General features: G+C 48.0%; 1 protein-coding gene across 6 annotated transcripts in view; it reads left to right on the top strand.

Moving 5' to 3' along the window:
• Nf1 (neurofibromin 1) overlaps positions 1–16,174 on the top strand; it is a 206,231-nt gene that overhangs the window by 157,142 nt on the left and 32,915 nt on the right. For all 6 annotated transcript variants that reach the window (XM_075686683.1, XM_075686679.1, XM_075686682.1 and 3 more), the window contains 2 exons: positions 1,697–1,922; positions 13,129–13,321. In XM_075686683.1, the coding sequence (XP_075542798.1) occupies positions 1,697–1,922; positions 13,129–13,321 (419 nt within the window). The remainder of the gene's footprint in view (positions 1–1,696; positions 1,923–13,128; positions 13,322–16,174) is intronic.

Here is a 16,174-nt window from a genome sequence, read left to right as displayed (position 1 = left end):
TTGAAAATTTAAATTTTTATTCTCCCCTGCATGGTAATCACACCCCCAACTTTGCTCATGCACAGACCCACGATCGAACAGCCGTGCTGTAGTTTTTCGGAGAGGCTGCGATCTTCTACTCTCGCACATGTGTTTAAAATAAGTGCACTTAATGCTTAATGCAGGCTTGCCGCTGGTGCCAGTGCAAAGGCACCTCGCAGACTCGAGAGAGAAAGAAACGCAACTGGCTCACTGGAAAAGTAACTTTACACAGTTTACGGACTTTACTCTGACGTAATATTGAGCGTACGTGATGCGCAGCGGGGCGGCCAGGCGTGGGGCACAGGGAGCCCAAGTGACGACAGGGCATCCGGCACTTAGTTGGCATGGTGGGCATAGTCTGGCAGAGTGTCGACTTCGCGTCTCTGTTGCTCGTTTTTTGGCCTGTCTTGGGCTTTTCTGGGTGCGAAGGGCCCTAAGTCGAGTTATGCGCCTGCTGCGGGACTGAGTTTATCTGCTCACAAAATGGAAACGTTGATCAAACACCAATTAACTTTAGCCTGCTGATGAGCGGGACGGTCGAAGATAAAGGCGCACACCGCGCTTGTCAAAACTACAGGTGCCGAAAAGCAGTGCATCAGTGTGATGCTTGCGATAACGGCAGACCACTGGAAGCGGCTGCGAGGACGAGCAGTTGTGGAACCACTATGTGCATGAAGCGGCCAGCCACCTGGACGACCGGTCTGGTTGTTCCGATGCAGAGTGAAGTGCAATAAACATGCAGTTATGGTTTGCAAATAGTGCTTGTGTATTTTTACTGCAATGAGTTATCTAATGCATTTTTCAAGTCATTACCTTCTTACTTTTCAATTTTTGCTGTTTCAAAAAAGTTCCCATAAAATTTACCCCGGATAATAAATACGCCCCCGAACTTTGCTTCAGTATTTTAGAAAAAAAAGTATGTTCATCACGCGAGTATATACGGTATTAGTTATGCAGCAATCCCATGTGAGGCACTTCCACCAACTGTTGTGCTCACCTCAGTTGCTTGCCTTTTTATTGCACCACCAGCTGCCCCTAGACTATCATAATGCCCAGCCTTGCCTGAGTGCAACATCACCTATATGACAAATGTACCAATTCAGACCAATATGTATGAGGCTCCGTCTCACCAAATCCATGCGCTGCAGTCAAAGCTACGAATTTTGGCAACCAGCCAGGAACAAGAACAGGGAGAAGTCCTCGTCCAATGTCCGTCATCAGTCCTGCAGTGCCAACGTTAGTTCAACTAAAGGATCGCAAACGCATTAGCGGCGCATAGTGGGTGCAATGGTCGAGCCTTTTTTCGTCATTTTCTTTCCTCAACGACTGACAAGCTCTGTAGCTTTGACTTGCCCTGCATGCATTCGGTGAGATGGGTATAAGCAGGCAACTTCTCTTTTCGTTCAGCAGCACACATTCAGGAGTTTCAGGCTTTGTGCACCTAAAATAATAGGGCACACACCGCAGGTCATATGAAAGAATGCAAAAAGGCGTACAACAGAGTGCAAAGGAGTACAAGAAGAATACAACCAGTGCATTAGGCTTTGGGCACACAAAGATGCTTGAGTGCTCTGTTTTTAACAATTTCCTTTGGTTAGTCAGCACCTATTTTGTGCCTTGTTGGAACTTGATGTGGTTGTTAAAAGCCAATGCTTTCTCTATGTGTACCACACAGCACTGGTGTCGGTGTTGGAGGAGGTGCGCAGCCGTTGTCATCTGAAGCATCGGGTGTCGACACGGGTGGCGTCAGAGACACTGGCGCGCACACCTCCCAGCCCTGTGCCCACCTCCCTGCCGACGCAGTTGGCATCGTCTTCCTCGTCGGCCATTGGAGGCAGTTCCTCTCCATCGGCCACAGGTGCGGCAGCCCCCAGTCCACCAACATTCCTCATGCCCGCTGGGTAAGTACTCTCTTCCACCACTAAAATGAGTGCGTTGTTAGACGAGTTGGTACTTGTTAGACGGGTTGGTACTTGCTTGGAAATCAAAGATGTGTACAAATAAAAGGGCACGAAAAATGACACAGGGCAGTTGCTCAGCTTACAACTGATCTGTATTGGAAAACATTACATCAGTAACGTATACGGTAGAACCTTGTTGATACGTTGCTGTTAATTATGTTTGCCCAGCTCTTACACTGGTCCCATTTAGTTCTCATAGCACCCATTCCCAGACTGGTTTAGTTCCTGGTCCCATTTAGTTCACATAGCTTCCATTCCCAGACTAGCTAAGTTCCTGGTCCCATTTAGTAGCCATTCATGGACTGGTTTAGTTCCCGGTCCCATTTAGTTCACATAGCTGCCATTCCCCATCCAGCTAAGATCCCGGTACCATTTAGTTCCCATAGTGCCAATTCCTGGAGTGGTTTAGTTCCTGGTCCCTTTTAGTCTGCACAGCTTCCATTCCGAGACCAGCTAAGTACCTGGTCCCATTTAGTTCACATAGCTGCCATTCCTCATCCAGCTAAGATCCTGGTACCATTTAGTTCCCATGGCACCAATTCCTGGAGTGGTTTAGTTCCTGGTCCCATTTAGTCTGCACAGCTTCCATTCCGAGACCAGCTAAGTTCCCGGTCCCATTTAGTTGACATAGCTGCCATTCCCCATCCAGCTAAGATCCTGGTACCGTTTAGTTCCCATAGCACCAATTCCTGGAGTGGTTTAGTTCCTGGTCCCATTTAGTCTGCACAGCTTCCATTCCGAGACCAGCTAAGTACCTGGTCCCATTTAGTTCATATAGCTGCCATTCCTGGACTGGTTTATACCCCTGTCAAGCAGGCAAGTTAAGTGCACTTAAAGAGAGTGCACTCGGTTTTAAGTGCACTTTCCGAAATCTAAACTTCACGAGCAGAGTGTACTCGCAGAAGAGTGCACTCCGGTCGGAGTGCGTTCACGGAACGCACTTTGCTGGTTGAGTGTGTAGCCTCGACGCCAGCGGTTTCAACGATACAAAATCTAATACATAGAAAAAGGACACAGAAGTTCCTTCTAGCTCTTGAACCGCTTTTAACAAAATAATCAGAACAGAATTCGCTGATATTCTGTTCTAGCAGGATCAAATACTGCCTCGTCACACACCACCACCTTGTTCTGAATTGTCTAGGCATTCGTCTTGGCGGGCCTTGACTTGTAATGCTCTTATGATAAAAATATGTTCATATTTTGTTGAATAAGTATAGATTAAGATTGCTTGTTATTTATAATACAATTAAAGCAATTGCTTTTTAGAATGTATTTTTTTTATTTAAATCTACATCTTCAAAAAGCATCATTTTAGTCTGTCGCATTTTTTTTTTAAGTGCAAGTGCGCTCTCTGTTTTACCGTTTAGCACCGCGTAGCCTAAAGTTTCACTCAAGGTCCCGAAGTGCACTCCCCGTAAGTGCACTTAAGGGGGGACCTAAGCCTTGAGCCATACCATTATTGATGTTGCTGCTAGAGGAATGAAATTTGTAGGTAATATGTAATTTAATGTGCTTGATGCAAATATGTAATTAGTTTTTTTCTATATAATGAGAAAAATATTTTATACCATTCTTCCTGTTCCCGTGTTTCAGGATGACTGGCAGGAAATGTTTTGCAGTAAGAAATATAAAAGTTATGTGAAAATATTCCTGAATGCTCAAGGAGCGAAGTAAGCATTGTCTCGTGTTTCTGCCTCTGTTTTATCTAAAGTTACAAAAGTTCAAAGTTATAACTTGACATGCGATATATATATTTTTTTACCTTCTTCAAAATTTCATTATGTTTCAAAGTGCAGAAATGTGGTATTATAGATTTACTGCACTCCCTGGGGGCCTAGCTATCGGATAAAACCAAAACTATTCAAATTGGATGATTAGGCAGGTTACTGTGCCTCCCAGAAAATTGCTGATTACCGAAAAAGAAAGTGTGTTAGAAAAGTGGAAAAAACTAGCCACCATGTGAAAAAAGCATTTTATTATCCTGGATGCACGAAATTGTCATAGCCAATGGCTCAGACTGCTCTAGGGGAATAATCTGGATTGGGATTTCCTCGCTGCCTCCACTTTGCAGCTACTTGAAAAGCTGCTGAGCTCATTCACTTACTCTTCACACTAATGACGCGACAACAGTCCTTTTCAGGAGGGACACTGCTATTGATATAATATTCATTTTTTCATCAATATTAATTCAACTTTCGAACCGTATTAAGATGCTTGTGATGATTTCAAATATGTAATTCTTTTTTCCAATAGGCCATTTACTTCTGAAGTTAAATGAAATTCATTGTTCATCATTTGCAGAAACAGGAGAAAAATACCCGTGCTACGAAAATTTATATTGTCACATGCCTAGTACTAGAAAACATAAGGAACACAATGGTAGGAATACCTTTCTGATATAACTAATATCAGTAACTTATTAGTAACTCTATAGCAATTCAATATTTACTATTCCAAATGTGAGTTCCCTACTGTCTGATCTAAAACAGTACTGAAAAATTTTAAAGCATAAATTCCAATATCTGTTCCTACCATTGTGTACTTTACACACTCAACTACAAATAAGCCAAAAAAGAAATTATGGCTCTACCTGCCTTGAAGGCACAGATATCGCTGCTGCAAATCAGCAAGAAGTCAAAAATCGGTGTTTTGAGAAAACGAGAAAAAAAAAAAGAAATGCATTCACTTTTAACCAAAAGTGCAGTAACAATTTTGCACTATTTTGCAGTGAAAGTGGCTAAAAGCCACCAGGAATGTCGTCGCTCTGACCACGGCCATCCAAATATATGCCAAAAACATCATTTAGCGCCGTTCGCCGATTCCCGGCGGCTTGCATCGTGCGGGCGGCAAAGTTGCCATTCACGTGGGTCGAGCTCCACGCCGACGCGATATCGCCGCAGCACGCGCACGTGATAATGATCTTTATGGCGAGGCCATATTCCCGTTCGCTTTTGCCTACTGCGACGCTGCCACCGCGCACCTTGCACTTGACAAACGACATCAGTGCGTTCACGGAGTCCTACTGACGATATCGTCGACTGGTGCGGCTGCAGTGCCTACGGCGCGAGTGAGCAAATCCAACATCCGCTTTGTCGCTGGCGTTGACGCAAGAACTTGGAAGTTTTTTTGAGCATTCATCTCCCTCCACGGCAAATCCGCACGCTGCAACATTGCAGTGTCACGCTGAATGCGGCCGCTGTCCGGAACACACTCACTCGTAGGTGAGCTGGCTAGGCCTACTTCGGCATCGTTCGATGTGGACGATTATCGACGTTCTCCGAAGGAATGGAACGCTTTTGGAAGTTATAAGCTGATCGCTTCTTCTATTTGCCCTAGTTGTACCTCATGGCGAACTTCCCCGGTGAAATGCCCGGTGGATCTGTCATCGTTGCGCATTTGTCACAAACCTACAAGGCGCGCTGTCGCGTAGCCTGCGGAATGGAGCAGACGACAGGAACCTCGCGCAGCCAACCACAGCACGCGTTTATGATTATGCGCGTTAGTCGACGAATGGGATCGCGTGTTCGGACTATTTTTTCTTCGCGGATTTTAACGTCACCGGCGAGCCGATGGAGTCACTTTTGGCGGGAAATTGAAGAAGCAAGGCTCCTCTTCCAATGAGACCAAGATGGCTCTGTTCGCGCGCGTAGGAAAAGAGCCACGTGCCACAAGGAAAAGGGTTGTTCTTGTACCGAATTCAGCTCACAGGGATGTTATAAATTGATATTGTAGGCAAAATACTCTTCCGCGAAATGTGAAACTTGGTGAATTAAAGGAACAGTAGTTGTAGATACTGAAAATGTTATTTTCAAGAAATCGATTTTTTTCGCGACTTTTTCGCCTCAAGACCCGTGTCGCCCCTTAACTTGCCCGCTTGACAGGGGTATTAGTTCCTGGTCCCATTTAGTTCATATAGCTCCCATTCCTAGACCGGCTAAGTTCCTGCTCCCATTTTGTGTGCATTCCCAGATTGGTTTAGTTCCTGATCCCATTTAGTTCACATAGCTCCCATTCCCAGACCAGCTAAGTTCTGGTCACATTTAGCACCCATTCCCAGACTGGTTTAGTTCCTGGTCCAATTTAGTTCACATAGCTCCCATTCCTAGACCAGCTAAGTTCTGGTCACATTTAGCACCCATTCCCGGATTGGTTTAGTTCCTGATCCCATTTAGTTCACATAGCTCCCATTCCCAGACTGGTTTAGTTCCTGGTCCCATTTAGTTCACATAGCTCCCATTCCTAGACCAGCTAAGTTCTGGTCACATTTAGCACCCATTCCCGGATTGGTTTAGTTCCTGATCCCATTTAGATCACATAGCTCCCATTCCTAGACCAGCTAAGTTCCTGGTCCCATTTAGCGCCCGTTCCCGGATTGGTTTAGTTCCTGATCCCATTTAGTTCACATAGCTCCCATTCCCAGACCAGCTAAGTTCATGGTCCCATTTACTTTCCATAGCACCAATTCCCAGACTAGTTTAGTTCCTGGACCCATTTAGTTCACATAACCCCAATTCCCAGACCAGCTAAGTTCAGGTCACATTTAGCACCAATTCCCAGACTGGTTTAGTTCCTGGTACCATTTAGTTCACATAGCTCCCGTTCCCAGACCAGCTAAGTTCATGGTCCCATTTACTTTCCATAGCACCAATTCCCAGACTGGTTTCGTTCCTGGTCCCATTTACATATATCATATAACTCCCATTCCTAGACCAGCTAAGTTCCTAGTACCAATTCATTCCCATAGTTGTTATTGCCTTCCCAGTCTAGTTTAGTTCCTGGTTTCGTTTACATCACATAATCAAATTCATGGAAGATGTGAAATATTTTGCTGAAGCACAAATTTTATTGTGAAATTAGTACTACAGTTGCCAACAAATTTTTCGGGTGCCTGATTTTTCTGTTTTGATTATGGGACTTCTTTGTGGCACCACCACCCACTCCACAGAACCAGTGTATTATTACGATATTACGATACTCAAGAGACGAGCCGCTGCGAGAACGACGACGAAGTAGGTTGGTGCTTTTGGCGCGAGCGAATGTCGGCCTGGCACTCTGGCTCCAGTTCAGTGTAAATAGCCTGTAAATAGCCTCTTTCGTCTGTGTCTTTCTACACGTAACATTCAACATTCTGGTGGAGGTCAGTGATCCCTGTCCTCGCCACGGAACTCCGGAGTGGTCGGTACATCGAGCTTGTCACCATGCCTCCTGGTGACGAGCCCTCCTCTGCAACGGCTTCGGCTGGTCCGACTGCTCCAGTCGTCACGGTTGCCCAACATTGTGACCCAGGTGTGTTCTCTGGCCTGGAGGGACAGGACGTTGACGAATGGATCAAGCTATAGGAACATGCCAGTGCTAATAACAGGTGGGACCCAACCATTATGCTCGCCAATGTCATCTTTTATCTCGGTGGCACCCCACGCGTGTGGTACCAGACGCATGACGATGAGATAAGCAGTTGGGACACTTTCAAAGATAAGCTACGGGAACTGTTCGGCTACCCCATTGGCCACAAGGTTGCCGCGAGAAAGACTCTTGCGTCTCGTGGTCAGACATCTACAGAGCAGTATGTTTCGTACACCCTCGACGTCTTGGCTCTATACCACAAAGCTGACGATGCTACGTCTGAATCAGATAAAATGTCGCATGTTCTAAATGGCAGCATCGCCGACGACGCTTTCAATTTGCTTGTTTTCGGCAATGTCTCGACAATCGACGCCATCATTAAAGAATGTCGTCGCCTTGAACAAGCCAAGAGCCGCCGTATCACACACCACATCACGCGGCTACCCAACACCGCTGCTACGTTGAGATGTGAGGGTCGACCGCGTCAGGCCACCACCTGTGACGACGTCACCCGTATTGTTCGCCGCGAGCTTGAGGCCGCCTATTCGCCAGCTTTCTCCGCGACGCCTCCCGATCCGCCAGCAACCACGATTGCCATGATTCAGGCCGTAGTCAGACAGGAATTTGAGTGCATGGGTCTGAACTCTGTGTGTTCAACATCTCAACCCAGCGTTCCCCGGTTCTCTACCGGCCCTCCTCGTCCCCGACAGTCCTTTTCTACCACATCTCGCCGCAACCTGTCCGAATGGCATACCCCTGATGACAGGCCAATCTGCTTCCACTGCTGTCGCATCGGCCACGTCCCTCGTCACTGCCGCAACCAATGGCCACAGCCTCCTCGGACATACGCCGCCACTTATTTCCGCACCTTTGGACCTTCTGTTCCCTATACCACCCGCCATGAACCCATTGCCACTGATGCCCCTGCTCTGAACCTTCGCTACAGCCGCTCGCCCTCACCTCGACGCCATCAGTCTCGTTCGCCCCAACCCCGCCGCTTCTCTTCGCCGCCTATCGCCTCCTGGACCCAGCCGGAAAACTAGGCACTGCAGCTTCTGGAGGTGAAGCTGCGTTGTCGACCCTGCCCTCAAATCCTCTGCTCACGTTACTTACGAACCGAAACCATCTTGACGTTGATGGCTATCCTGTCACGGCACTCATCGATACAGGCGCACATCTTTCTATTATGAGTGCTGCCTTCCAACGATGACTGAACAAGCTCCTCACCCCAGCATCGGCAAGCGTCGTCTGCGTTGCGGATGGCGGTACTGTGCCTATCATCGCAATGTGTGCGGCACATGTCATCATCGCCAGCCGCCACACTGCTGTGCTCTTCACCAAGATTGCTCATTGCCCCCACGACTTAATTCTCGGCCTCGATTTTCTCTCCGCGCATTCTGCTCTTATTGACTGCTCTGCCGGTACCCTTCGCCTTGAGTTACCGATTCTGGCACAACCTTCTGACGCACCCCTGTGCCGCTTATGCCCCACCGGCTTTCTTCGCCTGCCGCCAAAGTCAATAGCCTATATTGAACTGTTTTCTTCCCCACTAGTTACTGATGGCGAGTACCTTGTCACTCCTCTGCGCGACATTCCACTACATTATGACGTTACCGTGCCTCACACTATACCCACTATTACTGTGAACCGCACTCGCATACTTATCTTTAACTTTGGATTGGCTAAGCAAATTCTACCGCAAGGTATTTGCTTTGCCAACGTTGATTGTCTCGGCGGCCATCATGTGGCAGCGTTATCAACCAATGGTTCTGGCGAGCTTCGCAGGCCCCTCGCGCCAGCCTCGGGCGCCGATTCCAACACAAAGAAAATGGTTGCGACGGACCTGTCCTCTGCGCAAGTTGAAAACCTTTGCCAAGTATTACCGTCCTACCAAGATATTTTCAACTTCGGCGATCGCCCTTTAGGCCGGACGCTCGCGGTCAAGCATCGGATTCTTACTGGCGATGCTACGCCTATTCACCGACGACCGTATCGAGTTTCTGCGTCGGAATGCCGAGTAATTCAAAGTGAAGTGAACAAAATGTTAGATAAAAACATCATTGAGCCTTCTTCGAGTCCCTGGGCGTCACCTGTGGTGTTGGTTAAGAAGAAGGACAGCACATGGCGCTTCTGTGTAGACTACCGTCATCTGAACAACATTACTAAAAAGGATGTCTACCCACTCCCACGTATAGACGATGCCCTTGACTGCCTCCATGGTTCCAGCTATTTCTGTTCTATTGATCTTTGTCCTGGATACTGGCAGATTGCTGTTGACGATATGGACAGAGAAAAAGCCGCGTTCATCACACCTGATGGCCTATACCAATTTAATGTAATGCCGTTTGGATTATGCAACGCCCCTACCACCTTTGAGCGTATGATGGACTCCTTGCTCCAAGGTTTCAAATGGTCCATATGCCTCTGCTACCTCAACGACGTCATCGTCTTCTCGCCAACGTTCGACACTCGCCTTGAGCGCCTAACAACTATACTTGATGTATTTCAAAAGGCGAATCTGCAACTTAACTCGTCCAAATGTTGTTTTGGCCACCGTCAAATTACTCTTCTGGGCCATCTCATTGACGCTTCCGGAGTCCAGCCTGATCCCGACAAACTCGCGCTGTCCGAGACTTTCCGGTTCCAAAGACAGCCGTAGACGTTCAAAGTTCTGTAGGACTGTGCCCATACTTTCGTCGTTTTGTTCCAGATTTTGCGACAATTGCTAGACCGCTCACTAATCTTTTGAAGGAAGGCGTACAATTCTCGTGGGGCACTTCAGAAGCTGCCGCCTTCTCTCGTCTCGTCACTCTTCTAACCTCACCACCCATTCTCGCCCACTTCGACCCTGATGCCCATACAGAATTGCGTACAGATGCCCCAGCGGTCATGGCGTAGGTGCCGTCTTAGCCCAGCGTCAGCGTGGCCAGGATCGTGTTATTGCTTATACGAGCCGCCTCCTAGCACCATCAGAGTGCAACTATTCCATTACGGAACGTGAATGCCTTGCTGTTGTCTGGGCGGTTTACGAAGTTCCGTCCTTACCTTTACGGTCGCGCTTTTTCCGTAGTCACTGACCATCATGCCCTCTGCTGGCTCTCATCACTAAAAGATTCTACAGGCCAACTTGGTCGATGGGCTTTGAGGCTACAAGAATTTTCATATTCCGTGGTCTACAAGTCTGGCCGCCTGCACCAAGACGCTTACAGCTTGTCGCGCTACCCTGTTGACGACCCTGACTCCTCCAATATTACCAGTGCTGCTTGCGTATTCTCTGTATCACAGCTGCTTCATTTTGCCGACGAGCAATGTCGTGACGCCTACATCAGAGCACTCATCGACCGTTTTTTCCAACCGATGCCACTCTACGCCTCTTCGCCCTCCGCAATGGTACTCTGTACCGTCGTAGCCTTCATCCGGACGGCTCCGAGTTCCTACTGGTCATGCCTAAACACCTCCGCTCAACCGTTCTAGAAGAGCTTTACGACGCACCAATGGCAGGACACCTCGGCGTAGTCCGAACCTATGATCGTGTACGTCGCCGTTTTTTCTGGCCAGGCCTTGCCCGTTCCGTATGACGTTGCGTCGCCGCTTTTGAACTTTGCCAACGACGCAAGAAGCCTTCCCTGCTCCCCTCTGGTTACCTGCAGCCGCTCGACATCCCTGCCGAGCCCTTCCATCGTGTTGGCTTAGGCCTTCTCGGCCCATTTCCGGAATCTACATCAGGAAACAAGTGGGTTGCAGTCGCGGCTGACTACGCGACCCGCTACGCCGTAACCTGCGCTCTTTCGACCAGTTGCGCAACTGATGTTGCGGACTTCCTTCTACATGATATCGTTTTGATGCATGGTGCTCCGCGTCAATTGCTAATAGACCGTGGCGGTATGTTTTTGGCCAAAGTCATCGATGACGTCATGCGTGCCTGCTCAATACGGCATAAATTTACCACCTCCTACCATCCCCAAACGAACGGCCTCACTGAGCGTTTGAACCGAACCCTTACCGACATGCTATTGAAAAACGTTTCAGACGACCACCGTGACTGGGACCTGGCTCTGCCTTACATTACCTTTGCGTACAAGTCTTCCCGTCTCGAAACTGCTGGCTTTTCCCCGTTTTACCTCTTGTATGGCCGCGAACTGACGCTACTACTTGACACTGTGCTTCCGTCCACCACAGCGTCGACTAGCGCTTATGCCCGTGATGCAATCGCCCGTGCTGACCATGCTCGTCAACTTGCGTCCGTTCGTCTACAAGTGTCTCAACACAAACAGAAGCAATGCTACGACCTCCATCAACGTGATGTCCATTTTGTGCCCGGCACCCTCGTGTTGCTTTGGTCACCATAGCGTAAAGTTGGCCTTTGTGAGAAACTGCTTTTCTGTTACACAGGCCCATATCGCGTGCTCCGCCAAGTGACCGATGTCACCTATGAAATCGTTCTAGCCACGCCCACTATGTCCTCCGCTGTGAACACCAGGGACATTGTCCTCGTCGCCCGACTCAAGCGCTACAACTCTCCACGCGCCTTGGATATTTACCAGCACCGTAACGGCGCTTTTGCCGCCGGGGGGTAGTATTACGATATTACGATACTCAAGAGACGAGCCGCTGCGAGAACGACGACGAAGTGGGTCGGTGCTTTTGGAGCGAGCGAATGCCGGCCTAGCGCTCTGGTTCCAGTCCAGTGTAAATAGCCTGTAAATGGCCTCTTTCGTCTGTGTCTTTCTACACGTAACAGTATTAATGGCACCTGAAATCTCAGAGGCTACATAGTGGTTTTCTAGATTTTTTCCTGACTTTTCCATGTCTGCATTGTTGCAAACATGGCAACAACGAAGCGAGTTGCCACCGTTCAGGTTGTTGTTGCCCACAGCCTCACCTGTCTTGTTGAGGTGATTCCTCTGCTTTCCATATGCCATATACGGTGGCTGCCAAGACAGTTCTATTGACCTTGCACAATATCCCAACTTTGGTTGCCGATTTCAATGAAGTGGCGCTGCTTAGGCCTGGCCTACGCTTGTGGGATCAGCAGGTACGAGCAAAGTGCCAAACGTGACACAACACTGCCTTTTCCTTTTCTGCCTTTTGAGGCTTGTCTAATAATGTGTGCCTTGTTTTCCAAATAAATAAACTTTCAGTTTCTGCCTGGAGTTGCCACGCTGCCATTAAGAGAGCAGGATCACATGCAACATGCAGCGGCATAAAACCAACAAAGTAGGAATCAGTGCCATCATGTGGTCCCATACAAATCCATATTGGTTGTGGCTCCAAAGAAATAATGGGCACTTGTTTCAGTCATCATCAAAGGAGGGCCAGCCAGCTCGTTGCCATCACTGTTGGGATATGACAGCCTACATGTTTGTGAAGTGCGGTGAGATCTAGCCATCCCTGGCACTTTCTAGTAGAGCCGACCCATCATTCAAGCTTCCAGAATGTAGAGAATGCCAGAATGCACTTGGTTTTCAACTTGGTGTTTCCTGCACGGTAAATTAACTTCTCAAGCCCAGCACTAATTCGCAAAAATTTTGTTGGAAGCAGAATGGCAAGCAAAAGAGTGCTGTGGTGGGAATTTTCAAGCAGTAACTCCTTGTACCTTTGATGGGGAATCGAAAGTGCTCTGTTGTAGCGGAATTTTACTGTATTCAGAAACAGAAAAAAGAAAATGCATTTTTTTTTTCCTGTTTCTGTCTTGTACTTTGTCAGCTTTATGGCAAGGAAACGCTTTTGGGATATATTCAATTAGATTCAAACATTTCGCCACTTGAACGCAGCCTCACTGATCCCTTTCTCTTGTGTGCAGGGGCAGCAGCAGTGCCAACCAGCTGCACCCTCCCCCTCCACTGGGCCAGCAACAACAGCAGGGCGGCCGACGCCAGAAGTCCTGGGACCTGCTTGACCAGAACGCCCTGGCACAGGCACGGCTCGCCAAACAGGGGACCACAACCCCTGCCCAGGGAGGAGGAGGAGGCCAGGCACAGCAGCAGCAGCAGCAGGTACCTCGACCTTGCAGCCACCAGTTACTCGAACGGGCACAGGCACTAGAAAGGGAGATGTGCATAAACTTGCCTCGCACCTCCCCACCTCCCCTACCCCCTCATGCGTGCTTGATCGTGTTGCCACGAGCTTGCTCGGGACCACGGCGCTCAACAAGCCACTATTCTTCTGAACTCATTGTCACACACATTTACTCACACCCAAAGCATTAAGTGTGCGAGGCACGATAGGATCCTATCACACTTGGACTTTGTACGTATACAGTAAAATCTCGATATAATGAATCACACGGGATTGCCGAAAATCGTTCGTTATTTTGAAATATCACTGTAATGAAAAACTTGCAGCTATCAGCCAGTGGACAAACCTAGGAATGAAAATGACTTACCTTGGCAGTAGACGCGTGTGCAGACAAGCATACTCTCAAATAAAAATGTTTCACTCATTTCAAAGCTGCTTTATATGAAGAAATCAGTTATTTTCTTTTGGTGCACACAGCATGCACAACCGATTAGGAATGCATCTACATCTTCCACTTTGCACAATACATGTACCCCTCGGGTACGTCATTGCATCGAGCGATGAAAGTGTGGACTTTGTTCCCGTGCACTAAAACATCAATGTTCGACACGATCTCATCTTGTTTGTTCGGTGATCCACAGTCGTCTTCCTTGGGGTCGTCATCGTCACTGGAGATGTTGTGATTGCAGTTAACAATCTCTTCGGTAGTCAAGTCCGTCGCCCTTAGCGCTGCGCTGTCGCTCTCCACGTAGTCGCCGAAGGAAGAGACAGCAGGCAGCAGTTCCATAACCTCGTTCCAGAGGTCACAGGGGTTGTTGTAGGTCACCTCCAGGTCATCTTTTCAAGCTGCACAGGCACTTTGACAAGCCCTGCTTTTCGCCAGCAGTTGCAAATGGTGGACGCCTCCAAGTTCCACCATGTTCCTGTGAGCATTATCGCTGCCTGACAAATATTGGTAACAGTCGGCTGCTTTAGGCGGAGGTTGATAATCAACCGCTGCACAAGGTGCTTACGAAAATCTGCCTTCACACTCTTTATAATGCCCTGGTCTAGGGGTTGCAGCAAGGACGTGTTCTTTGGCGGCAGAAACTCCAAGTGAATGTGCATCAAGCGAACATTCGCAATGTGAGCAGAGCAGTTGTTGACAACCAGTAGAATTTTTCGGTCATCCCTCCTCATTTGGTTGTCTAGTTTGATGAGCCACTTGGAAAAGAGTTTGTGGTCATCCAGGCTCGCTTATTAGTGCAGTAATTCTACGGTATTGACATGACGTTTTTCATGCAGCGAGGCTTCGCGTACTTGCCGATGATGAGCAGTTGAATTTTCTTCGTGCCTGTTGCATTGCAGTGGGGCAGGACTCTCACGCGAAGATGCAACTTCTTCACTCCTTTGTACTGCTGTCCTTCGAAGTGCATCGTCCGGTCTGGCAGGAGCTGATAAAAACATGCGGGCTCGTCCGCATTGAAAATAATGTCTTCAGAGTACGATTCAGCCACCTCGCCAGGAATCCGCGCCTTCTCGATCAGCAGCCTTTTCCTCACCCGAGACTACTTGCCGAGTTATTCCGTTCCTTTGGTGGATACGAAAAAGCCAACCCGTACTAGCGTCGAACCCAGTTATTTCAAGTCCATTGGCAAATTCGCGGACTTCTTCTTGGAGCATTAGGTCAGACATGGGAACGTTTTGCAGTATGACATCTTTGAACCACGTGAGAACAACTTGGTCCACATTTTGAAGGTTTCGCAGTCACAGCTGTTTCCTCATAGAGTTACGACTTCTGGTGAAGCTTGACAATTTTGTCTCGGTCTTTCAAAATGGTTGCGACAATCGATGAGGCAATGCTACGCTGTCTGCACATGTTGATTTTCTTTTTCCTTGCGTCCATTTCCTACAATATGTTCAATTTGTCCGGCAGCGAAAACTGCTTTCACTTCTTTTTGGCACCTTCGCTAGCTGCATTCGTCGTTGGATCTCGTGCGAACTTCGCCACAGCTCTGTGGGGAAGTTCGTGGTGAAGCTTGTGGTGAAGCGGTTGGCACTTGACATAGTGGTGATGATAGCTACTGCACTCGCAGTCTCTGCTTCACACGAGAGTTGCGGCGCTGTTACTTTTAGCTGAATTCGTAATACTGATGTTCCTCGGTTATAAAGGGGAAAATTAATTATGTGCGTTATTCTGAAATATGTGCTGTATTGAAATTCACAGTTCTGAAATATTCTTACCTTGAACATATAGGAAATCTGGCAGGAATTTTGTAAATATTATTAAATTTGAAAATTCGTTAATGTGGGGTTCCTAGTAACGTGATTTGACTGTATACTGTATTTACTTGAATCTAGGCTGACCCCGGAATGTCCGAAGCCAGAAAAAACAATATATAAAAACTTACTTCGAATGTAGGCCAAACAAAAAGTGGGGACAGCGTTCATGGCATTTATTTAATATAAACATACCAAGCTTACTCTGTCATCACCGCAGCTAGCCTTGTACGCTTGCAGACGCGCGCAAGCTTGCGTCCGCGTGTCTACGCATGGGCAGACAGTGCTGCATGACAGACAAATCGCATCGTGTTTTGACACAATGCGATCTTGGGGAACAACTCCTCTCTGTTATCTTCCTTATTGCTGTCATCTCCTTGTTGCAGCAAACGCAAAAAGCGTCCCCCGTTGCCCCCTCCAACAATTAACGTTTTTCTCATCGATGGTGAAGTTCCGTCCTGCTTGAACCTTTGATGATGCCTCTGCGGCTAGCACAACTTTTTGATTGCACTGCACAACTTTCGATGCCACTGCAGTGGCATCGCCTGTTTGGTGCCATTACGATAACGCCG

The sequence above is a fragment of the Dermacentor variabilis genome, chromosome 3 (assembly GCF_050947875.1).
Source record: "Dermacentor variabilis isolate Ectoservices chromosome 3, ASM5094787v1, whole genome shotgun sequence".
NCBI classification, from domain to species: domain Eukaryota; kingdom Metazoa; phylum Arthropoda; class Arachnida; order Ixodida; family Ixodidae; genus Dermacentor; species Dermacentor variabilis.
Note: the sequence above shows the minus strand (reverse complement) of the source record. Positions and strands in the feature narration are given on the sequence as shown.